Below are 25,470 nucleotides of genomic sequence, written 5' to 3'. Positions count from 1 at the left end.
AATCCTTGCCTCAGGTGTCTTCAGACCCTCCCACTCTGTGGAGCCCAAATGCCCTTTCCTGTCACTTGGCAGGTTTGCTGTCCCTCTTACTACCTGTTCCCTGTTCTCTGCTGGACACAGGCTCTGGCTCAGGAGCAGGGGGCTCTGGGGCATCCCCCAGTGGGCACAGAGTGGGCCCAGACAGCACTTTGGTCGTAAAGGTCATCTCTACCGTTGTGGCCTGTAAGGGAAGAAAAGTCCTGTGACATCCCTGCACTGCCCGTGCCCAGCCCATGTCCAAGGCTCCAACCTCCTCCTGGACACCCCCCCACCCAATTCTGCTTTTCTCGAGATGAGAGGGCCCCGGCTGCTGCTGAACAGCTCTTGTTAGGACCTTGTATAAATGCAGGAGATGCTCAGCTCCCTCTCTGGCAAGCAGAGGCAGCCAGGCAAGATCTGCTAAGGCTCCCCCCAACTCTAAAACCCCTTCAAACCTGGGAAGTGTGGTTTCCTCACCACTACCCTCCCTGTTTCCCCGCCCCCCCAAATACATACACACCTGGACACCTTCCCTCTTCTTCCCCTCCTACCTGGCCCAAACGTGCCTCCTGGCTGGGTCCTCAGCCAACCATTACTCACCACAAGCAGCAGCTTCTCCACACACTCAGGTACCACGTTGTGAAGGTGGCTAAGGTGGAAGTGCAGGGCAGGCCGGCCCACCAGCTGCTCCTGGCACAGCGGACACCTGTACTTGGGCTGCACTGCATGCTGGGAAAATGCATGAGCCCTCACCTGATCGGGCTCTGGGCTCAGGAAACTGCAGTATGGACAGCAGAACACCTGGGGGTACATGAGTGGTGGAGGAGGTGTCAGGGAGGGGGGGACCCACCATCACCCAGCTCTGTTCTTGAACATATCACCACCCCCCACTCCCAATTTAGAGGGAGTGAGCCTCAAATGAAGGCATCAAGGCATCAGCACGGATCTAGCCAGAGGCAAGAAGCTGGCTCCTTCCTCATTTCCCTTAGTTTGGGGCAAAGACCAGGGCTATACTTCCCTGTGCCTTCCTTCCTTCTGTGTCAGCCCTCTCCCTCCATTCTGGCCTCTGGCTTTCCTGTCTCTGCTTTGCTCACTTCTCCAGCTAACAGTATGGCCCCGTACCTACCTCCCCCATTGAGTTTTCTTACCCACCCCCACTCTGTGAAATGGCTCCCCCAGCCCTCTGCACATCTGGATCCAGAGGCTCCATCCCTGCCCATTCTGCCTCTGATGTCCCTAACCTGAGGGTCTCCTAAAGAGGGGCCCTCCCTACCTGTCTGCTCAGAAGCCAGCTCATTCTCCCAGAGGTTTATTAGCAGCTTCCACTTTCTTTTCCTTGTCCCCTTCTTAATGTAAACAAACACCACAGCTCCCCCAGCAGCTCAGGAAAATTCTGGCCTGGCTCTGCCCAAGCAGTCCTGCCCATACCTCCAGAGACGTGGGGCCAAGGGAAGGCCCTGTCTCCACCCGAGTCACCTGACTACAGGACTTCCAGCCTGCAGCTGGGCTCCCTGGCTCCCTTCCTCTCCTGCATCTGGGTGCCACTGGTCCAGGCCCCGTGTATGGGGGAGAGAATGGCCAGAAAGGAAAGGCATCCAGATGCTTACTTTAATGCTCTTACCCCAGGAGCAGACATCTGGACTTGATCTGCAGGAGGGAGCAGGAGTGAGGAGGGCCTGGCCAGCACTACTGTCTGTGGAAATGCAGTAATACTACACACCAAGGTCCCATTTGGAGAGCTGTGATGGGCAGCAGGGTGCCTCCAGACCCAGGCTGGGAGTTTACTCAGAATCAGCATTTTCAGGCCACAGAGCTAAACCATCCAGGAGGTGCCTGGACCAGAAAGAGGCCTGAGGCCGGGAGACTCAGAGAGCTACAGGGTTTGCTATCTGGGACAGTCATCCGGGCTGGGGCCTCTACCCTCAGGAAGGAGGAGCCTGATGCTTCCCTGCAGGAGATGAGAGATCTCCTTCTGTAGGAGATGGCCATCCATGCCTAGTTGTCTTTCTGCTCCTGACAGGAACAGAGAGCTGGGCTAGCAGCTAGTCTTGTGGTGTGGGCTTTGTCTCTTCATTTCTTCATCTGTGTCTTTCCTCCTCCACCTGCTTTCAGCCTTTCCTACCTCCATATATCTTCCGTCTTGCCCTGGCCCTCCCCTGTCTTCTCCCTCTGTGCTCCAGCCCTGGAGCCGGCTTCACATGCTGTGTGGTGCTGAACACATAACTGGCCGTAGGTGGCCTTTCTCAATGTGGTGTTCTGAGATAAGTCACAAGCCTGACAAAATTAGGTCTACCTTTAGTCCGAAATCTGTGTGCAAAGCTCTACCGATTAGAACTTTAGGCTTTAGAATGTGAACACATCTCAGCAACACCAGACCCCACCACCACCCCAGCTTTCCCCAGTTATCCCAGTTCTGACCGTGGTCTGGCTGGCACTGTCTCCTGGCAGGCCAGGCTTGTTCTCTGCCTCTTCAGAAGCTGAAAGGAGAGAAGATTAAAGAGACTCTGACAGCCCTTCCTTGTACTTTGCAGACCCCTAGCCCTTAAGATGACCTGATGTGTAGCAGAGAGCTTCCAGGGTCGGGGTTGGGCTCTGGGGAAAGGGGAAAAGGCAGGAAAGGACAAAGCTGTACTCAGTACAGGGAGAGGAGGCCCAGCAGAGCTGACCCCAGGTTAGCAGGATGGCCAGATTTGAGCTTTCCGTGGCTTCCCCTCCTATCCCTCTGGTGAGCCCTTTCTTGCTGCAGTTTGGCTCCCTGTGCCCAGGAGGCCTTGCTGGCTGTCTGGATTATTGCTGCATCCCATGTGCATCTCAGAATGTATGAGGATGGGGCAGGGACAGGGAGCAAGGATGGAGAGAAAATGGACTAGAAGAGCAACTCACCCAATTGTTCTGTTTTGTTCTGAGCATCTTTTTCAGGGGTAGGCAGTTCAGCTAAGTGGGTGACAGGAACCTTCCCTGTTTAGGATGGAGGGAGAGTCAGCTTAAAAGAGTGAAGCATCAGGAAAGGGAGGACAGAGGGCAGAGGAAGCAGGACAAGAAGCCAGGAGGAGAAGATGGATGGATGAGCCAACAAGCTGGAGAGGACAAAAAGCTGCCAAAAAGAAATAGACGCTGATGGAGAAATGATAGGGCTTGAAGTGGGCAGGCCAAAGAGGTCATCTTTGTGAGCCCAGCCCCCCATCATTTCAAGATGAGGAAACAAGTGTGGCTGTAGGGAGCAGAGATGGGGCCGACTCAGCTCCCCCTCTTGACTGGTCCTGGAAGCAGGGAGCCCAGAAACATAAAGGGAGGGGCACTGAAGAAGAAAGGTGAGGTGGAAGGGAAGCAGGTGTGGTGGGCAGGAGGTGGCAGGTCTAGCTGGAAGAGGAGATTACCACTCAAGTAAGAATTGACAGATGTGTAGGAATTTATTTTCGGTGGCAGCCTAATTAAAGTGTTAAAGTTCCTTAACTCCATTCAGCCCTGCGCCAGGATCATTAGCTATTGATCTGGGCCCCTCAGGCACTTAACTCCAGCCAGCATATTGGCAATTCAATTAGCACCAGTCAATGCTGCCTGTTCCTGGTTCCTGCTGCCCGCGCCCTCATCCTTGCCCACTGCCGGCTCCTACTAAGCCCGGATGCCCGTGCCCACCTCTGACAGCCCCTTCCAGGCTCTTCTCCTGCACCCTCTGGATCAGTGGCGCCTGGCTGGCTGTTCCCGGTCTCTGCTGGTACAATGGTAAAACCTCAGCTGCCTAAGGGGGACCCTAAGCCCAGCCTTTGGGCTGAAGACCTCCTAGGAGACAGGAAGAGGCTGGGGAGCTCGTCAAAGGCTTCCTCTCTTTACTGTCTTTGGGCCAGGCCCACAGCTTCCATCTCCTTCCCACACGCCTTGGCCCAGCAAGAAGTGGATTCCATTCTTCTGTTTTTCTATTTCTTCTCTCTTTCCTGACCCGCTCCTGCCATCCCTAACACCTAGTGTTGCTGGGACGGTGGTCACCATTCAGAATCACTGGGTGATTCCTCCTCACCTCCCTTCCTGTCCTCTGCTCTCCCCCCAGCAAAGCTCCTGCCCTTCTCTGCCTCCTCCCTCCAAAAGCCTCTTGCTTCCCCTTTCACTGGGCAGCCCTGCTGTTCCCCAAGTCCGGTTTTATCACCCTTCACAGCTGGCTCCTTTCCACTTGCACTCGACTGCTCACAGACCTGTTTCTCCTCACCGGTATCACCTTCTCACCAGCCCCAGCTCCCGCACCTGCTGCCCGCCCCTCGCCCCATCCCCTCTTCCTCACCGGGAGTCCGGAGCTGCCCATGGCTGAAGCTCAGGATGCTCTGCAGAGCCGAAAGCCCTTCCTCGGCTGCGGGGCCACTCTGCAGCAGCTGCAGACGCCGCTGGGCCTGGGCATCGCGGTGGGCCGGTGCACGCAGGTGCTGCAGCACAGCCAGGCGGGAGGGCGTCTCCCACGCACACAGCAGGCAGCGGAACAGCCCCAGCTGGGCCCCGGCCGCAGCCCCCTCCATCTCCAGCAGAAACTGGAAGTGTGGGAAGAGGCTGCTCAGGCCAGAAGGGACAGACCCCTCTAGATCTCAGGGGCCCCTTCTGCCCCCCCAAGGGAGCCTGACCAGCAGTACCCCTCCCTACCCAGCTCTTTTCCCTCCTCTGGCCACCTGAGTATTACTTTTTCTCTCCCATTTCCTTCTCTTCCTCCTACCAATTCTGGATTTGTCCCTAGTAGGTGAATGGAATCTGGTTCCATCCTCTTCAACATGTGACAAGGTGGCCTGAGCAGACGCCACACTCCCCCTGACCCCATTCAGTCCCAAACACCAGAAAAGCTGAATAAAGTCCTGGATCCACTCTTGTCTGTCTCCAAAAAGTTGATTATCCTGGTACATATGTGCCATTTTATCCAGTCCTGCCACCCTGGGTCTCCCCATCGCTCTCCCACTTGCTGTCTCAGTCCATGCCCATGCCCTTCTCTTCTCTTTGCCCAGGGACCCTGTGCTGTGCCCCCTCAAGTGCTAGGCTCTCCCTGCCCCACTCTCACCTTATAGATCTGGCTATTTTCTTCGTGGGCTGCACCCCGGGCATGCAGCTGCATCTTCTCCTTGCTGTTGGACTCAAAGTCACAGATGTTGCAGCGCAGGTGCAGTGGGGGGACAGAGCCGTAAGGAGCCCCATCTCCCAGGGGCACCGGGGAGGGAGAGCCCATGGCCCCACCCCCCTCCCTCAGGTGGGCTGCCAGCTGGTACTTTTGAGCATGTTTGTCGGTCTTGAGGTGAAGCTGAAAGTTGGCCTTGAGCTGGGTGCCATAGCAGCAGAGCTTGCAACGATGGGTGTCACCAGCTACCTCCTTCCATTCGGCCTCCGGGAGGCTTCGGCCCATGCTGCAGTGGTAGAGCAGCAGCTCCAGGTTGTCTGTGCTGAAGGCCTGGCACACTAGGCAGCGGAACACCTTCGGGGATGGGCTGTCATCTGGAGGCGGTGAGGTGGGTAGGCTGTCGGACAAGGAGCCCAGGAGCTGACTCTGAGGCAGGTGGGTGTCCGGGGAGAGGCTGCCAGGGGCTGGGGGACAGAGACAGATTAGTGGCCCAAGGGAGGGAAGGGGCAGGGGGGCAAATGAGGATAGTACTGAGGGAGCTGGGGTTACCAAGCTGGCCCTTGGGAAGCAGCAGGGACTCCAGTTTGGCCAGGGGGCAGGGAGGAGGGGAAACAGGTACAGAGCCCAGGCCGCTTACCGGGTGGGGGAAACTTGCGAGCAGGCGCTCCGAGGTGGTGGAAGCCGTTGAGGAGCAGCTGGGCATCCAGGGGCTTGTCTGGCCTTAGCCCGGAGCCAGGCAAGGGAGCCTGAGGCTGCCCTAGGGCCTGAGGCCCAAAGTACTGGAAGAGTTCAGGGGGTGGGGTGGCAGCAGCTCCTGCTTGGGGAGGGGGACCTGGCCCCACCAGCCCAGGTGGCAGGCCCAGCGGCAGCCCCTGGTGCAGCATGAGGACGTTCTGCATGTGCTTCTCAGAGGTCATGTGGATGCGCAGGTTGCGGGAGATGTTGGTCTCATAGCTGCACACCTTGCACTGCCAGGACGATTTGGTTTTAGCCTCCTTGTCCCCGGCAGAGGGTGGGAGTGGTGCCTCTGGGGAACTACCCTGGCCTCCTGGGCCCGCCTGGAAGCCCTGTAGGTTGGCCAGGTGCTTGTCTGACTGCATGTGGATGCTGAGGTTGCCCTTGGTGGTGGTGGAGTAGTTACAAACGTCGCAGCGGTAGGGCTTATAACCGCAGTTGTAGCTCTCCCCCCGGGCCAGGCGTGGGTGGGCGCCCCCTGCACTGCAGTAGCTGCAGTGGCTGTTGCTCTCCGGGTGCTTTTCCCGCATGTGCACATCCAGGGTCTGCTGGTACTTGTAGTGCCAGTTGCACTTGGGACACTTGAGTGTCTTGCAGGAGTTGCGAGAGTGTAACAGAGACATGTGGCTGGACAGACTGAGGCTCTGGAAGGCCGCAGGGGCTGGGGTATAGTCTTCAGCTAGGCGGTAGGCCTGCGGTGGGTCGCTGGGGTCTTCCGGGGAGCCAACTGCGGCAGGGAGAGTGCTGCCCTCCTTGGAGGCAGGTGAGCTTTGGTTGAGTGGGGGACAGAGCCCTCCATCCTCTTCTTGCCCCTCGGGGAACCAATCTGGCCCTGCCTCACCTGCTGCCATTGGCGATTCTTTGGCTTCGGTTGGGCTGGGGTCCCAGGTGGCGGGGGTTGTGGGCGGGGAGGGTGGGCTAAGGGCCATGACTTCTTCCGTAGGCAGGACAAGAGTCTGGGCTTCTGACTCCAGGGGCCCATCCTCAGGCTGGGCTATATTTGCCTCTGTGTTCACTGTGTTGCCATTGTTGAGGGGGATTTCTAAAAGGGGCTGAACAGGTGGTTTTGGTTCCAGAAAGCTTAGGAGGGCCAAGCAGCCCTCATCTCCTGCCTGGAGCACAGCTGGGTTATCGGGCAGGCCCAGGTGTTGAACAGGGGCTAGCTTCACCCCATGAGACTGTGTGTGACCCACAAAAGCCTGGGGCCTGCTGAAACCCAGGCGGCATAGGAGGCAGAGCCAGAAGAGTGCCCCATGGTCTCCTCCCCTGCTCCCCATAGGGCCATCTTTGGGATCTCCGGGCGGGTTTGGAGCCAGCTGGTAGCTCCAGAAGGCTCCATCCCTTCCCTCACAGGTGGCCGGAGATGGCGCTGAGGTATCATGGGACAGAATTTGGTCAGAAGTGCTAAAGCCTTGGATTGGGTCAAAGCCATGTTGGATGTGAAGGGCAGTGAGGAGTGCAGGGGGTGGGTGGGCAAGGACGGGCAGGCCGGGCTCTTCCTTGATTCCCACCTTGCCCCAGGGGAAGCCCTTTGGTAACAGCAGTTCACTGCCACCTGACAGGGACAGCTTGGCCACTAGGTAGGCCTCACCATCAGCTGTGAAGAACAAATGGTTGCTTAGGTCCACGGGAGGGAGCCCTCCTCCTTTTTCCTGCTCCTTGTCCTCTTGTACTCCTAGGTCCTTTGGTGAGAAGCCACCACAGCCAGGCTCTTCTCGGGGCTCCCCAGTCTCCTTTGGTGGGACGAGGCCACAGCCTGACTCCAGGGCCTGTCCCCCTGGCTCTGAGGGCCTCATGCTCTCAGAGGTGGAGGGGGCAGCAGGGGGATCTTTGGTGACAGGATCAGCGGGGGTGCTGGGGAAGGAGGTGTCCAGAGGCGGGGAGGGGGCATCGTGCCCAGGGGGAGTGGCAGTGCCAATGGTCGAGGATGAGTTAAGGGAAGCCATGACAGACGGAGGAGTGCCGGGGGTTCATTTCAGCGTGACAGCCGGTACCCTGTGGGGGAAATGTGGAGAGAGCGGGGCTGTGAGGTTGCAGGAGAGACACCCAGCCCGGCAGTTGACTCTCCAGATACTCCGGCCCCACTCGTTTCTTCCCTGAGCACCAGACTCAGGTACCTGTTTGCCAACTTGAAGCTTCACTTTAGTGCTAACGGTCATCAAACTTAACATGTCCAAAATTAGAACTCTCAATTTCTCCCCTGAACTTGTTCCTCCCCTCTTTCCTATCTCAAAAACTGGTACCGCCATTAGGCTAAAAACCTAAGAGTTTCATCTTACCCCCACCCATACGCAACTGGACAGCAATCTCTCAGATACCTGTCCTGTCCCTCCATGAGCACCAGCATGGTCCAAGCCACTGACCTCCCCAAACCAGTGTGACAACTCTAGGGTGACCTCTGCTTCCACCACTGCCCCTATAGCCCAGTCTCCTATTCAGCAGCCAGAATGAGCTTCCATTTAATTCTCAATTATGAGAAATGCCAGACCTATATAAAAGTAGACCAAATACTATAAGGAAACCCCTTTGTACCTATCACTCAGCTTCAACAGCCACCACCACAGGCTGGCCTTGTTCCATCTATATCTTTCCCCACTTCCCCTTTTCCTATATTGTTTTAAAGCACATTTCAGGGAGCGCCCAGGTGGCTCAGTAGGTTAAGTGTCCGCCTTTGGTTCAGGTCATGATCCCAGGGTCCTCCTGGGATCCTGCTCAGCCGGGAGCCTGGTCCTCCCTCTCCTGCTCTCTATAGCTATCTGTCTCTCACAAATAAATAATACAATCTTTTAAAGAATAAACCACATTACAGGTATCATAAAGAAGCATCTTTTAAAATATAAATCGCACTACATTCTGCTTAGAACCCATGCATGGTTTCTCACTGCACTGTGAATAAGATCCAAACTCATCCCTAATCTACAAAAGGATCTAACCCATCTGTCACCTGCCTACTTCTGACACATCTTAATACCCTCCACCCTGCCTGGCTGGCTCCCTCCAGCCCACTGGCTGTCTTTCTGTTCCTCAAACACACCAAGTTCATTCCCACCTTAGGGCCTTGTCTAAGCTGAACAGCTTACTCTATCTAACAGTAAGCCTCTTCCCTAAACCTCTGCATAGTGGCTCCTTCTCATTCAGGTCTCTGCTTAAATATCACCTCTCCCACAGGCCTTCCCTTCCTACTGAGGCTGACATGCCCTGGGGGTTGTTACTTTCTTCAGAGATTTAGCACTACACCAGGTATTTCCTCATTTACTTATTTCTCCCTTCTAGAAGGTAAGTTCCAGGGGAGCAGGAACTTTGCTTTATTACCCTATCATTAGCACCAAGAAAGATGCCTGCCACATAGTCAATACATTATCTGTTGAATGAACTCTAGGAAAGACCCTCAGATTTTCCACTCGCTGAAGGAGTAGTCAAGGTCTTCTAGCCAGAGAGGCAACAGTGAATTTCCACTGGTCTGCAGGCACTGTGCTGCTCTCACAGTGCCCTCCAGATCATCCATCTCTGGTCACAGCATGTGGAATAGGTGGGGGCTTCCCTGGCCAGCTGGAAGACAACAGCTTCTATGTGATTAGTCTCCTCCTCCCCAAAGAGATAAAAAAGAAAAAAAAAAGTAACAGTAATAATATTATTAAAAGCTAGTCAGATACATATACCATGGTCCTGCCACAGTGCTAAATGTTTTCATTAATAATCTCGTTTAACCTAACAACAACCTTATTTTATAGACGAGGCAGCCAAAGATAGGTTGAGTGAGCTGCTGACAGGTCCAAGGAGGTGAAACTGCAGAAAGATTGGTGGGACATAGGGACCTGGGCTCCTCCATCTACTTGGGTCGTCTTTCAGACCCAGTACAGACTAAATGAGCCACCAAAGGTCTAACAGTAGTAAGGATTCCCCTGCTCCCTCTAGCTGACTAGAAGCACGGGGCCTCCCCTGCTGCTCCCAACCTTTTTACCTTGATTATCACACCTCCCCGCCCTGCCCCCACCCAACTCACCAATTTCCCAGACTTCACCATCCCATACTTCTCCCAATGTCCCAAGTGGCCTGCATCCTCCCCAGTTCTTAATATCAGCCAATCTGTCATGTTTAAACCTTCAGCCCTCAGCCCAGTGCTTCGGGGAAGGGATAGGGCCACCTCTAACCCTCACTTTCAGATTCTTCCGTTAGGAATGGGTCTTCAGGGATCCCTGGGTAGCGCAGCGGTTTGGCGCCTGCCTTTGGCCCAGGGCGCGATCCTGGAGACTCAGGATCGAATCCCACATCGGGCTCCCGGTGCATGGAGCCTGCTTCTCCCTCTGTGTCTCTGCCTCTCTCTCTCTCTCTGTGACTATCATAAGTAAATAAAAATTAAAAAAAAAAAAGAAACAAACAAAAAAATGAATGGGTCTTCAGTCTGGCCCCACCTAGTGCCCACTTCCCCCCCTCCTCCTGGGGAGGCTAGCCAGGCGTGAAGTCGGAGCCATTAAGGAGCTCCTCGAGGGGCTGGATCAGCATGCTAATGAAATGCAAATCAGCACCTGGGCGAGAGGTGGGGGTCTGGGGTGGGGGGCGGTGGGAGAGGTAGTTGGAGAATCAAGAGGGAAGTAAAGGAATTATGATGGAGGGATTATCCTAGATAACCAGAAAGCAGAAGCCGGACACTGTCTGAGGATGGTGTGCCTCCTACGAATCCCTGCGGGTAGGGAACAGGCACGCTGGCTGGCGCACGAGGGTCTGACAGTCCACTGTTATCTCCACGGTGAGGGCTCGCCATCCTTTCACTGCCCTACCTGGTGGGAAGAACTGAGGCTGGGCCAGAGGGGCTTCTCCTGGCCATGTAGGGCTGACCTGGGTGGTGCTCTGTTCCCCTGAGGCTACTGCGCCTACATCACATCAATCAACTACTTCCTACTGGCTCCTGACTCACAACTCCAGATCAAACTTAACAGGAGGTGCTAGGAAGACCTAAGCCCCAAATTCTCTCTCCAAAGCTTTTACTTCCCAGACCTGGAAAAAGCTCCAGCTGATTGCTAGCTGGAAACCAAAGGAGTTCAGCTTTGGGCTAGCTTGTGGGTGAGACCCAGACAGCCGAGGGGAGTTCGGGAGCTGTTTAAAATTGCAAATCTCCTCCCCACCTCCCCCTCCTCCTCTACAGGAAAGAATTTCAATTGCAAATTTGTCTCTGCCTCAGTGCACCCCCTCCCTACTCACTGCCCCCACTCCACGCTTCTCCCCTCCTATTTATTACAAACCTTTAACCACAGCAATTAGTTTTTCACTCCCCCCCCCCCGCCCCCACTCGTTTCTTCCTTCCTTCTCTGGGTCGGTGTCCCTCTCCTTGCCCTTCCTATCTGGTACTGTTTGCAGCTCTTGCTGGAGATGATGCAGAACCAGATGACAGACCAAAAAGTCACCCTCCACCTACCACCCTGAGGCTAAGAGTCCTGTTCACCCTGATGCGACTGCCATTCCTCCTGTACGTCCAGGCTTTCCGTAAGGGCATCTCCTCTCCCTTGGGGCACATCCTAGATGTGGGGAAGGGGACAAGGCTACCCTCAAGGGCCCTGGCATTCCCGCCTCTGGGGAAGGGAGGGAGGGGGGACGAGTAGGGGACAGTCACAGGAAAGGTGGCAGCAAGAGCTGGGGCCCAGGAGGAGAGGGGTTAGGGGAGACAGCAGGCAGTGGCGCTGGTGTGATTAGAGCGGAGATTGATGTGAAGGGGCGCCACAGACGGCAGAGAGAGTCAATAAAACGAGAGGATCACATTAGAGGCGACAGAGAGAGCTTTAAATTACAAGGCTGCTGCCACCGAGGGGGATGGGAGGAGGCAGGCCTGGAGCCAAGGCGGGGTGGAGAGTTCTGAGGGTGTAGTCATCCCCATCCCCGGAGATGAATTTTCCAGCTCCAAAATGGCCCTCAGTCTCCAGAGCTCCCCTGCTGCCCCTTCATTCCCTTTTCCTCCCTAATGCTTCCTTTCCTCACAGGGGGAGGAGAGGAAGGGGAAGAGAAAGGGGAGAGAAAGCAAAGGATAAATAGAAGAGTTGCTTTTTTTTTTTCCTATTACCCTCTTCCTCCTTCCAGGGCTGTGTCCCTCGTTACTGCTCAGGATGAGAAGGGAAGGCTGAAGTGCTACTTTCTAAAATATTTTTTTTTAATTTTTATTTATTTATGATAGACACACAGTGAGAGAGAGAGAGGCAGAGACACAGGCAGAGGGAGAAGCAGGTTCCATGCACCGGGAGCCCGACGTGGGATTCGATCCCGTGTCTCCAGGATCGCGCCCTGGGCCAAAGGCAGGCGCCAAACCACTGCGCCACCCAGGGATCCCCTGAAGTGCTACTTTCAAAGCTCAGCCAGGGAGGAGTTGCCCCACAAAAGTCATCATTGAACTGCAAATATTCTTCCACGGGAGGTGGGCAGAAAGACTCCGTAAAGAGCCCGCCAAGCACTCCTTCCCGTTGTGCGCTCTCGTTTGGGTGAGGGGAGCAAACACACCGACAGTACTTAGAGCAGGAAGAGGCCAGGGAGCCAGGAGGCTCCAAGACAAGACAGCGGGACCGAGAGCCACCGAGAAAGATGTTCTGAGATGGACCAAAGGGCTTGGATGTGAAGTTATGCACATCTGGAAAGGTGGGCTCTGAGACCCCGCAAGACCGAGAACACAGTGAGTGAGACCTGGGACCAGAGAAGTACAGGAGCCAAAGGAGCAAGGGCAAAGAAAGGGCCAGAGAAAAGAAGCCCGAGGGAGGAGAGACTGTGCCCCTCACCGAGGAGGAATTAGGGCATGGGTTCAGGTTGGCCTGTGGGAGCCCGGGCAGACCAAGACCACTCTTGGGCAGCGCCCCCTCCCGGCCCCAGCCCGCTGCGAGAGGAGAAACACTACTGCTCCCTAGTGGTCACAGGAGGAACACCATCGAGGAGAAGAAAGGCCGGGCGGGGGTAGGGGTGGGGATGACAGACCGCCTTTCTCTTCCCGGCCCGGCTCCCTTCCTCATACCAAAAAGCAAAACCCCACTCCCTTCTTTTCTCCAAACCTAAGGACGAGGCAAAGGCTTTCCCAGGAAAGTCAGCCAGAGGGCATCAGCACAATCGCCTAAAATTTACATGCAATGATTTCCACATCAGAGCCCTCCAAACACTGTTGCCCTAAACTTTACCAAATGTTGTATCTAACTTCTTTCCCTTATTAAAGTCAAATTTTAGGGTCTTTCCTCTCCCTGAAACTCCTGCTTACAACACTGCTGCTCTCTCCCCTTTTTGTCTCAACCTGTTGCCTTCAAGAGGCCATGGAAAAGAGGGTCTTGAAGAGGAAAAGGAAAGACGGAGTGAGTGCCCTGTCTCAGGGGGCCGGGGGGGGGGGACTGTTTGGTATAAACAGCAAATAAACTCTAACTTGATGAACTTGATTTTTTCAGGCAGTGGAAGAACATGGGCTTTGGGTTCATGCAGACCCAGGTTCGGTGCTGGTTCCCCTACTCCCCAGCTGTGCAACCTCAGTAAGTTACCTGCCGGTTTCCTCATCTGGAAAATGGGGAGAATGATCCCTTCCTTCCTGTGGTCAGGGATGGTCAGCCAGGTTAGTTCTTTCCCTGGTCTCTTGGCTAGCTCCACCCAGAACGGAGCAAGGTATTTGCAGAATATGAACCCTTCTTGATCAGGGTTCATCCTAATTTCTGCCTTTTCAAAAATTGAGGGCAGAGTCTTTTGTGGACAGGATTTAAACCTAAGTCTGCCCAGCAGCAGAGTTCATTTCTCACTCAGCCCTCTGGATTGCTTAGGCCTAGAGACACCCCACCATCCCAGAGCAGAGAATGGAAGACTTGCCTAGGCCCCCACATGGCCTGGCTACAGAAGCAGCTAATGCTTGGATCAAAACGATATGGCCTCTCCCTGCATTTAAAAGTATCATTTTCTCGTTCTCTAAGTCTTACCTTCTTGTTTAAAAAGAAAACAAGGGACATCTGGGTGGCTTAGTGGTTGAGCGTCTACCTTCAGCACAGGGCATGATCCTGGGTCTGGGGATCAAGTCCTGCATCAGGCTCCCTGTGGGGAGCCTGCTTCTCCCTCTATCTATGTCTCTGCGTCTCTCATGAATAAATTAATAAAATCTTTAAAAAAAAATTCTAAAAAGAAAAAGGAAACAAAGTACTCCTATTCCTCCATTTTATTTATTTTCAAATAAATAATATATTTTAAAAATAAAAAATATTTTTCATATTTCAAGTTTTTATGTAAATTCTAGGGAGTAACATATAGTGTAATATCAGTTTTAGGAATACCTATTCCTGGAATCCCTGGGTGGCTCAGTGGTTTAGCACCTACCTCTGGCCCAGGGTATGATCCTGCGGTCCCAGAATCAAGTCCCACATCAGGCTCCCTGCATGGAGCCTGCTTCTCCTTCTGCCTCTCTCTCTCTCTCTCTTTCTCTGTGTCTCTCATGAATAAATAAATAAAATCTAAAAAAAAAAAAAAGGAATACCTATTCCTCTATTTTAATCCTACCTACCTCACCTAGACTTTTCCATCTCTCCCTACCCCAAATCTTTGGGAGTGTTAACTCTGCTGCAATACACATTTTGTCCAAAAGACAGGGAATGGGACACTCGGGCAGGAGAAGGAGTGTCACAGGGGGTGAAAGAGACAGCTAAGGCAGAGAGGAGCAGGGAGGAAGAGAGAAGGTAAGGGGGGGAAGAGGTAGGTAGTTGGGGGAAGGGGCTGGATCTTGATCCACACATGTGATTACTCAATCTCACTAAAGCCTCCGGCTTTGACATCAGATTGGGCAGGTGGCTTGTGCCCACTGGGAGGGATGGAGCCACAGGGGACTGTGTTTTACACCCTGCAAGATACTTAAGGTGGGCATAAGGGAACTGAGTGAGGTGTGAGAAGAAAGGAGAAGCAGGGAGGAAAAAGATGGGGGTAGGTTGGGAGCAGACAGAGGTCAAAGGGAAATGGTGGACTAAAACCACAGCTAGCTAGTTGAACATCCATCCACATTTGCATGGCTTGTTGAGTGGGCTGCAGCTGCCTGCTGCTAGAGGGGTGGATGTCCCAGGGAGGAGTGGACCTTCTTGCCCATGCGTCTCCCTTAATGACACCTCAGGTGTTAGAACAGCAGTGTCGAGCTGTGGGATACTGTAGGTACACCTGGGAGACTCAGGCTCAGACAAACCCACAAAGCCAGCTCTAACCCCTTCTATATGAGGGGCAGGGAGTGGTGCCCTTCAGTTCAGATACAAGATCCTATCAGATCCTGGCAGGGGGGACCTCTGGAGAAGACTGCTGATCTCCCTGCACTTGGAAGGAATCACAACAATTATTTCCAATTATTTGGAAGAATACCACTGTAAGTGACTGTGTATATAAAAAAAACCCTCTGATTCTCTGAGTCTACACAAACCCTTGTGATGGTAATGACTCCATTTAAATGGTGTTACAACAAGAGCTAATAATAATATATTTAAATGTTTACCATGTGCCAGCACTGTATCACCTAATTCTCCAATCTGATGAAACAGATACAGCCATTCATTCCCATTTGACAAATATGGAAACGGACTTGGATGGGGTAAGGAATTTTTAAGGTCTCAAACTTGGAAAGAAATAGAGTCCAGAGCAGACTCAGCCAGCCTGACCCCAGCACTCCACTTTTGGGTTCTTGGGTTAATTTGTAAGCTTCTGAACTCTGGTTGTGCATTTTGAACGAGGTCTTTGAGTTTTTTGTGTGTTACTCTGCCCTTATGTATGTCTTGCCTTGAGCATTAGATTTGAGCTATCAGGCTCCTTTCAGCTTGAAGGTATTGGTCAGATGGCTGCTCTCAGTTTTTTTAGTAGAAGATGAGCCAGAACAAGACCACTGCTTTGTACAACTCCAGGGGGCGCTGTTCTCACTGCAGTCAATGAGGGGTCCTGGCCACTGCTTTTGTGTTTGTGTTGGGGGGGGGTTAGACATATGAAAAAGTTGAGTTGAGGATATGTGTATTCATTTGTGATAATGTCTTTTAAAGCTGGAAGTCTATACATATGCATTCATAATAGCATATGAACTTCAAGACAAGCAGTATGGTATTATTTAAGAATGTGGCCTTTAGGGCATCCCTGGGTGGCTCAGCCGTTTAGCCCCTGCCTCCAGCCCAGGTCTTGATCCTGGAGTCCCGGGATAGAGTCCCGCATCAGGCTCCTTGCATGGAGCCTGCTTCTCCCTCTGCCTGTGTCTCTGCCTCTCTCTATGTATCTTATGAATAAATAAAACCTTTAAAAAAAAAAAGAATGCGGCCTTTAGAGTCAGACAGACTTGGCATCAAATTTTAGTTCTCAGGACACCTGGGTGGCTCAGTGGCTGAGCCTCTGCCTTTGGCTCAGGTAGTGATCCTGGGATCAAGTTCCACATCAGCCTGCTTCTCCTTCTACCTGTGTCTCTGCCTCTCTGTGTATCTCTCATGGATAAATAAAATCTTAAAAAATTTTTTTAGTTCGTTCTAGTCTGTATTATGTAAATGACTTAGGGTGAGTTGCTTAAAAACTGTTTCTTCATATACAGAATGAGTTGTGTTCATTGAGATGATCATTATCCAGACCAGCACTTTTTGTGATCAATAAGTGGAAACGATAATTATTCATTCACGTGCCTTATTTCCTGAGTTGGGGGTGTATCTGACCGTGTGTGTGTGTGTGTGTGTGTGTGTGTGTGTGTGAGTGAGAGAGAGAGAGAGAGGAGGAGAGAGAGAGAGAGGGCCTGGTTTTAGTGCTGCCTGTCCCAGCACCTCTTCGGGGTTAGTGAAGGTGCTGGCTCTCAAGCCTCCGGCTGGGTCTCTAAGACGCCCCGGGTCTGCCCTCGGGGGCCCGGCTGAGTGTCCGGTGCGGGTGTGTTGCCGCGTGCCTGTTTGTGCTCGGCGGCCCGGCTGGCGCGGGCGTGTTTGGGGTGGTGGTAATTACTGGGATGGCCCAGTCCTAATGAGTGTGATCCCGTTACACTCTCGCCGCCTCTAATGGAGCTAACCTCATTTCACAGCCATTAGAGATGGAGATGAGGCCCCGCCCACTGGCCCCGCCAGCTGCAGCTCCAGCAGCCCCGCCACGTTCTCTCCCTCCGGCTCGCCATTTCCGTGCCACCTCTCCTTCTCCCGCCCGGTCTTCTGCTCTTCCTTCCAGGCTTCCCTGCCCTGTTCCCCATTGTTCTTTCCCTTCCGTCTCTCCGCTCCCCTCGCCTCTCCCCTGCTCCTGGCGCGACCCGGTCCCTCGGCCTCCGCGTCTTCACTTCCCCGTCCTCTCCTCCGCAACCCCCCGCCCTTCCCCGCCGCTGGCCCTCCCCTCCCCCACGTTGCCCCGTCTGGCCAAAGGACAAATCTCAAGGGGAAACCAGCAAAGACAAACAAGGAGCAGTGACTTCATTATCGTCGTTAATTTGCCACTTCGGTTCCTCCCACAAGGGTCAAAGCCAGCACGGCTTGAACTCAGGACTGCCGCGGAGGCTGAGCCGGAGCTGCCTTTTCCGCTCGAAGCCTGTCCCCCGCACCCACCCACCCACCCACCCTCCCTCCCTCCCTCCCTCCCCTCCTCCCCGCAGCCTCCGTTTCCCGGCAGGGGGTCAGGCTCCCGGTTCCGCGCCTCCATTTCTCTCCGCGGCCGCACAGCCTACCGCCCTCCTTCCTTTTTCATTTAAATTGTGGCCTTCACTCCGGCTCCAAGTCACATGGTTTCTACCTCGGACTCCCTTTCTCAGTCCTACTCTGCCGGTCGCTTCTCCCGTCCGCCCTGCCTGTACCCCTTCCTTCCTTGGCCTCCCCCGGTCTTCTCTCCTCCTAGCCTCAAGTGCACTCCTTTCTCCGAAGCACCAGGACTTATCTTCTGGGTTTTGGAAATCGGGTAGCCAGAAGAAGCTGGAGATGAGAGAAGGCATTCAGACCCACGTAGGCCAGTGGCCCATAACTTGGAAAGAAAGGGCTGAACAGAAAGAAAGACAGCTGCCATGGGGGCGACAGGCCCATGAGTCAGAGGAAGCAGCAGAAACTAGACTCAGACATCCCAGACCTGAGACACATGGGGGCCAGACAAACAACCTCCAAGACCAGAGAAAAAGCAGGACAGAGCCAAAGGGCCTCGGGCTTGAGATCGAGGAGGGGGGCTGGTCACCGACAAAGCCAGGACTGAAAGATTTGAGGATGGAAATGGCACGTATCCCCTCAGTTCCTCAGGGAAACCCAGTCTAACCCTCCTGTCCCACCCTCTGCCTTCCTTCACTGAGAAGCCAAATGACTGGCAATTGACTCTTAACCTTTCCTCCGATTCCAGCCCCACAGGGAGAGGCCCAGGGTAGCTGGCTGTGACTGGAGGAGGCACTAGGGAAATGTCCACATATGAAGTAAAAATTTCTGGCCCACACCCATCCTGCCCCCGTTGGCTGCACGTCAATGTGCTACACGGAGGAGCCACCGCATACATTTACCTCTCAGAAGACAGCTCTTGCTACTAGGTCCTCCTAATTGCACAGGCCCCTGTGCCAGCATCATTCTGGTGGATGGCCCTGCTGCGATTCGGAGGCTCGAACCCTAGCTTTAGTGTAATCCCTATTCCTGCCCAAACCCAGATGCAACTCCTGTTCTCTCACTTAACTTTGAAAGAAAATTTTTGAGGGATATGGAGCTGTCTTGGGAGGAATTAGAAAAAGATGTCTCCCTCCAGGTATATGCAGCCTGCACTTTAGTGGTGTAGCTTTGTGACAGAACAGGTGGATCTTAGCCCAGTCACCCCTTAAACTGGGCACCCTGAACAACGATCCAGAGGCTCTGGTCTCTGGACTAGCTCCTACATGGTGGGGAGGGGGTGGCTACTGGGAGTCAATGCCATTACCTCAGGTGCTGGAAGGCCCTCTAAATCTTTCACACACCCCTCCCCCAAGAGCCTGGGTGGAGGAGGGGTGGGTAGGCAGTCCCCTGGGGCTTTCCCCAGAGAGGCAAGGGGCTCTGGGAAAGTGAGTGGTGGGATGACTGAGAAGCCAGAGAAGAAAGATGGAAAAATCAATGAAATGAGTTTCTAACGGTGAGGTAAAGGACCGCCGTGTCGACAGCCTGTCGCCTGCTGCAAAATATGAGCTGCCCAAGTCCATGGTGGTGGCTGACCGTGCATCCAGCTGCCACTGCCCTCCCTTCAGGGTACCCCCCTCCCTCCCAGCCCCTTCTCTAGTTGCCCTGGCCTTTCTTATAACAGCCAGACTTTCCCTTGGGGCTCCCAGCTTGCTTGCTCCCTCCCAGGTCTTCTCTCCTAGAGTCCTCAACCCATCCAGGGGCTTTCTGACTCTTCACCATAGAAACAGGACAGGTTACAATCCCTGAATAGTGCATTTTTCTCTAAGACCTCTGTGTATCAAGACCTCTCTCTCTGCAGACTTCACTCAGGGTTGTAGGGAGCTCTGCATATCTTGCCCTACCTCATCCCTTTCTAGACACCTCTGGACTCCTTCAGCAATGGGCAGTCAGGCATCAGGGCCATCCCTCATAGGGTTCCTTACATCCTGCCCTGCTGGCCCACTTGGCTGATGCTGACTTCCTTGTTCCTTGTTATTGCCTGGATTACAGGGTGTATAGGATGGGCCTGGTATTGATTTATGAATTCTTTATTTGTGACTTGGGGGGCAGGGCAGGAGTATGGCTGATTCAGTTGTGGTTTCATGATTGGGAAGGGGGTAGGGTGGAGATGCTACTGCTAAATCAAATCTGCCAACTCTGTTTGGAAGGAACTCCCAACCTTTTCTGGAAACCACCTCCTTTCTCTACCCTCCTCCGCATCTTTCTTTCTTTTGGGCTCCTAAGACTGTTCATTCATGTTTTCTTCCCATTCTCTCTCCAAAGACTCCTCAGATCAGGCCCTAAAGTTAGCCCTCCAAGTGTGGCAGCCCTTCCTTGACTGACACCAAGTGTACCCCTAACTGGTCTGTCCTCCCTCCACCACCTCAGTGCTCACTGTAGCTCAGTGAGCTTCCTTCCAAGCCCTTTCCTTCAGTTGCTGCCTTCTCAGCCTGACCATTTATGCAGACTTAGGGGTCTGAGGCTTGGGGTGAGAGGAAGGTGGGCAACTCTTTTCCCTAGCTTCTCCCTATTAATTCAACATTCAATCAACAGATATTTATTAAGCATCTTCTATATGGCAGACGCTGGGCGAGGTGCTGGGAAACAATCAATCAGAAAGTAGATGGATGGGGTGCCTGCTCCTAGGGCCATCATGACTAACCCTGGGTCTCTCACCTAACAGCTTCCTCCCCCCAGGACTCAGTCCTGCAATCTCATCACCCTCGGCAGCCAAATTCCACTGTGCCCTCTGGCATTTCAGAACCCTGCTCTTTTCTCTATTCCTGCATCAGGTTACACTCACTCACCCCTGATCTCCTCTCCTGCGCACTTCCAGCTTTGGTCTCCATTCCTAAACCCAGAGCTAGGTTCATCTTACATTTTCAACGACGCTCCTCCCTGCTCACAAAGCCCTTTTCCTTTCACAGTTCCTAACTGCCATTTCCAGTTTTCTTCCTTCTTTGCCTGCCTTTTGGTCTTACCACCTGGTCCTCAATGCCCTATCTCCCAAGGTCTCTTCCTCTGACTCCCGCAGGCTCTAGTGAATGTCAGGCACTCATATACAAGATCTCGCTCTGAGCTAACAGCTCTAGGGAGAGAAGAGCAAGCTACCGACCCAGACCCAGGAATCCTACAGATCAGACCCAGGACCTGGCCTTGTACAGGTACAGCTCCCAGCAAAGCAGCAAGATGTTCCTCTATGGGTCTCAAGGTAACACCAGCTGCTCTGACATCATAGACGGAGGAACCCTGTCAAGTTGCCATGGCAACCCCAGCAATTTATGACATCAGAGGCTTGAGGTCTTTGGTTCTCAGGGGGCCAAAAAGATTCAAGTTCCTGTCAGCTAAAGTAAATGGGAATTCTACTTTTTCATCTCTTTGCTTGTGTCCCCCTGGCTTGGCGTTTGGTGGGGTTGAGTGGGGTTGAGTGAGGGATGCGGCCAATGGAAGGAATGTGTGTGAGGTTCTTTCCCTCTCTCTTCACTAGTATCTCTGTGCGCTCTGCCTCTCCTTTGGCGTCCCTCTCTTGCGGGCCTTCACCCAGTGGTATTCCTGCTCTGCCTTTTTCTGAATTGCCCCTCCTGCAGCGCTCTCTTTGCACCGGTCACGCTGTGTCCCTCACGCTGTGTCCCTCTCAGCACCAGAGGCATTTGTTTCCTTTGATACCTCATCCTCTCCTTTCTTCCCCCTCCCAAGCTCTGTGCGGCTCTGATCTGCTTCAGCACTCCTCCATTTGCCTTCCATTTACCTTCTTTGTACCATACTCTTTTCCCACCTCATCTTATTCTTCAATTCCTCCCTTCCCCCACTTTACCATTGTATTCACTGCATATTGCCTTTTCTGTTGCCTTTAGGAATGAATGCTCTATCATTTCTGTCCATAACTCGTGTTTTATTTCATTCTCCCAATTTTCATTAATCACCCCTCGGTTCCTTCCCTGCCCCCATTCCACATGGATTTTCTTCCCTTCCTTTTGCACATTCCTCAAATCCTTTCTGAACACTGTTAACCTCGGAAATCTTCCATCTTATGCCCATATCTACCTCCACCTCTTGCGCTTCCAAGCTCAGAGGGTGGGAAGACAATGATGGGCTTAAAACAAGGTAAACTCTCCAGACTCTTTAATCCCCCTTTCCCATTTTTAACCCTGGCCTCTTGCATAAGATAGCTTCTGTCATATGATGAAAACAGCCTCCTAAAGGATCATGCTGAATTCAAATATGATAATAACAGGGGCCCAGGAAGATGATCTAGAAAGTGAAGAAAAAGCCACTAATATCTAGAATGAACTGAAGGATGAGAGGCAACCAAGCAGGGTGGAGCTCAGAGTCCTAGAGAATGTCCCCTTACAAAATCAAAGTTGACAGTTAATGGACATAATGGCCCTGACTGATGAAGGGGTTATATGCCCCTGGAAGCCCATTAAATTGATTTCTTGGCCTATTTATGTGCCTGCACAAACCATACTCCCCACCTCTCCCAGCGCCCTTGCTCTCTGGTACCTTCTGCTGCAGAGGTTAAAATGCTGGGTGAGAGGATAAAGGGATAAAAGGAAATTAGGGTGACCAAGGAGAAAAGGTAGGCAAAGGGCAGGTTATGGGAACAACGGTAAAGAATAGGCAAGGGAGATCACAGGAGACAAATGCAAAAACGGGGTGAAACAACATGGGGAAATGAAAAAATATACAATGGCAAAATGAGGGAAAGGAGGAAATCAAGTCAGCAAGGAAGGCGTTGGTGGTGGAAAGCTCCTGGAAAGGCAGATGATACACAGGAGACTAGAGGTCCTGATTGGGGAGACAGGCACATGGCAAAGGAGATAGTCAACAATGCTAGAAGTTCCAAATCTTCCCAGGTGGAGATAGAAGAGGATGCTGTCGTAGCTGTGCTGAAAGGGTACCTGAGTCCTTCGGGGAGACACATTTGTCCCATCCCTCAGACTCTTTCCAGGCCCCTGACTGGTGACTACTACAATCATGACTGATAAGCATGAAAAAAGTAGCCTGAAAAGGCCAGAGATATCATAAGGACTCTGAAGGAGAGGGCACGGAGTCCTAGACGGGCAGACCAGTCAGGCAGCCAAGGCGTGACACATAGTGACAGGGACACACAGGGAGAGGATCACTCGGATAGAAAGAGTCACATGCAGAGACAGTGACACACAGACCTAGAGATGGATGGATGGAGAGAATGAAGGAGGGGGAAGAATGGCAAAATCAAGAGGCCGGGACACATGGACAGAGATCAGTGAGGCTACAGGCACCTCGAGGCCACTCATGGTCCAGTGCTCAAAAATGACAGGGCCACTCTGAGAGGGTGCCAGACAAGAGCAGAGCAGATGGAGAGTTGAGGGGCCAGGAGAGACACACTTCACCTTGAGTGGAGCAGTGGCCTCCCCTTACCTACTCGCACCTTTCCAAAAAAAAAAAAAAAAAAAAAAAGCTCAACTTCAGGCAAAAACGAAGATGGAAGATTGAGTATCCACGTCTCCTCCCACCCACCCGGGACCGCAGCATGCTAGCCCGTACATCAGCCGCCCGCCTACCGCGGTTTCCGATCCCGCAGCCGGCGGGGGGCAGCCGAGACCCAGGCCCCTCCGGGCTGACAGCTCCGAGCCCGCACTCACCCGGCCTCCCCTTCCCTCCGGGACCCCCGCTCCCCGCACAGCTCGGCGCGGTCAGTCTAGGCTCTCGTGACCCTCCGTCTGTCCGGCTGGCTCTAGGTCCAGCCTCGATGCCTTTCCCTTCGCCGTCTCTCCCTCCACCCCTGCATCTCCCTCTCCCCCAACCATCCTCACTCGCACGCCCCCTCCCCCCCACCCCTGCCCCTCCTTCTCCTCAAGCTCTTGGTCCGTCCGTCCGTCCGTCCGTGTCCCCTCCCCCAACCCCTTCCCGTCCCTCTCCGTGCCCTCCAGCGGCAGTCTCCGAGCGCCTCCTCTCTCCTCCGTCTCCAGCTTCCAAAGAGCAAGGAAAGGAAGAAGAGAGAGAGGGAGAGGAGAAAAAAAAAAAAACCAACCCAGCAGCATCGGAAATCGATGCACTTACACCTCAGCTGGAAGCAGGGACGGGAGTCGAACCGCGGCCGCCGAGCAGCGCGAGGCGGGGAGGGGAGGGGGCGGCTCTTGGAAGGGACTTCTCCGATGTGTTGATTCCTTTTTTTTTTCCCCTCCTCCTCCCTCCCTCCAGCGCTCACTCCGGGGCGTCAGGGACGGAGATGGAAAAAATAAATAAATAAATTCACGGCGGTGAGGGAAGTGAAGGAAAATAATCAATGCTATTTGGCTGCGGCTGAAGTGTTTTCCCGGCTTCGTGAGGGGGTTTCCATTGATTCACCCTGGGCACTCGCTCGCTCCCTGCCTCCTCCTCCTCGCCCTCCTCCTCCTCCTCCTCTTCGCCCTCCTCCTCCTCCTCCTCCTCCTCCTCCTCGCCCTCACTCCTCCGCCTCATTCACTGGCTGGAGCCGAGGCGTCCCACACAATGGAATAATCAATACCCAGGCGCCCGGGGCGGCCCCACTGAGCAGGTGCAGCGTCCCGCCCGCCGCGGTGAGTGCCGGGAGTTGTAGTCGGTCGGTCCCTGCTCCCACCCGCCTGCCAGCAAGCGCCGCGTGTGCGCGCGCCGGACCCAAGGCCCCAGGGCTGGCGGCCCAACGGGCAGGGCCGCCTCGCTCAATTGCGGTGCCGGGTCCAAGCCAGTGCTTGCAAAGGTGGCAAGCGCCCTTAAACTCTTTCCTGTGTTCTCTTCCTCTCCCTCCTGCCTACGGAAACCCTACATGTATGTGTCTTGTTGTTTTAAGTCGGCTCTAGAATAAGCCTGGGCGTCTACCAGCTTCCTAGAGCTGCCCCAGGCCTATCTGTCTTTCCCCCCCACACTCCCTCCTTCTTGCCTTATCAGTACCCGTCCTTTCCAATTGGGTACTAGAACCTCTTGACAGCAGTTATTTTTAAGTCTCTGGGAGCTTCTGTCTCCTCCACTCAGAGTTGGGCTGGGAAAGGGAGATTTGGGCTCCTGGTCCTCATCTTTAGGTTATAAGCTCTCTTACATTCTAATAATAAGTGTAAAGATTTATTGAGTCCACAGAACAGTTCCAAGCACTTTTATGTACATTCACTTACTTAACTAGTCCCATTTTACAATTGAGGAAACCAGGCCACAAACAAGTTAAATGGCCCAAGGTCACATGGCCAATAAATGACTAGGCCAGGTCTCAAACCTTGCTGCTCTGACTCCAGAACTCACAAGAGTTGCTACAGCCTACTTCTCTTAAAAAACAAAAAGAAAAGGAATGAAAGAAAGTAGAGAAGGGAAAAGAAAACAAACAAAAACAAACCTTGGAGTTCACAGGAAAGAGAAAGAAGAAACTACCAAATTGAATCTTTATGATGTGACCATTTACCGTTGAATCCTCACCTGTAACTGTGGCAGTCCACATTTTACCAAGGAGATATGAGAGGTTTAGGGAAGTGGAGTTGCCTGCCTAAGACCAAACACCTAGAAATCAAAGCTGGAAGTTAACCCCAGGTCTGTCTGGTTCCTGAGTCTGCTCTTCCTTTCAGTTAAGCTGCTGCCTCTGCCCCACTGAATGGGACCTTATAACTCAGGGAAGAGGACCTTATAATTCAGAGGAAGAGGTCTTTTTCTCCAGTGAAGAAAACTGAAAATTGAAAGATGGATGAAAAGTAAGCCAGTGACTGGAGCTAGGGGCTGGAGGGCCGCCCCTCCCTGACTACTGGTGCCTGTTATGGGGTGGAGGAGGGATGCATCCAAGATATCCCAACTTAAAGATGCCACATCTGTAAATCAGTGTCCTTCACAGTTCTTCCCACAGATCATGTTTCCAGAAACATACTGAGAAAATGACAGATGTTGAGAACCTGGCACTTCTCACCCATCATAGGAGTTGAAAAGAGCCACTGTTCCTCAGCAAGCTACCTCACCCACAGGGGCAAACACACAGTCTCCAGGTAGCCACAGTCCTCCAGAGTGAGTAAGGAGAAGAAGCTCCTCTGTTTTGTCTCCCAAAGCAGTCAAAGGGCCACTCTCACATCTTGCTGTATTTTAAACGAACATGAGTGTTTCTCC

General features: G+C 53.3%; 1 protein-coding gene across 1 annotated transcript in view; it reads right to left on the bottom strand.

Moving 5' to 3' along the window:
* ZFHX2 (zinc finger homeobox 2) overlaps window positions 1-23,672 on the bottom strand; it is a 29,454-nt gene extending 5,782 nt beyond the window's left edge. Inside the window, 8 exon segments of the mRNA XM_055309327.1 lie at window positions 94-220; window positions 619-819; window positions 2,437-2,495; window positions 2,902-2,976; window positions 4,292-4,532; window positions 5,048-5,565; window positions 5,739-7,831; window positions 23,434-23,672. Coding sequence (XP_055165302.1) covers window positions 94-220; window positions 619-819; window positions 2,437-2,495; window positions 2,902-2,976; window positions 4,292-4,532; window positions 5,048-5,565; window positions 5,739-7,782 — 3,265 coding nt within the window. The 5' untranslated portion in view covers window positions 7,783-7,831; window positions 23,434-23,672.
* Between the last annotated feature and the right edge of the window lie 1,798 nt (window positions 23,673-25,470).

Source organism: Nyctereutes procyonoides, unplaced genomic scaffold, assembly GCF_905146905.1.
Source record: "Nyctereutes procyonoides isolate TBG_1078 unplaced genomic scaffold, NYPRO_anot_genome, whole genome shotgun sequence".
Classification (NCBI taxonomy): domain Eukaryota; kingdom Metazoa; phylum Chordata; class Mammalia; order Carnivora; family Canidae; genus Nyctereutes; species Nyctereutes procyonoides.
The sequence above is the reverse complement of the archived record's forward strand: the minus strand, read 5'-3'. Positions and strand labels throughout refer to the sequence as shown.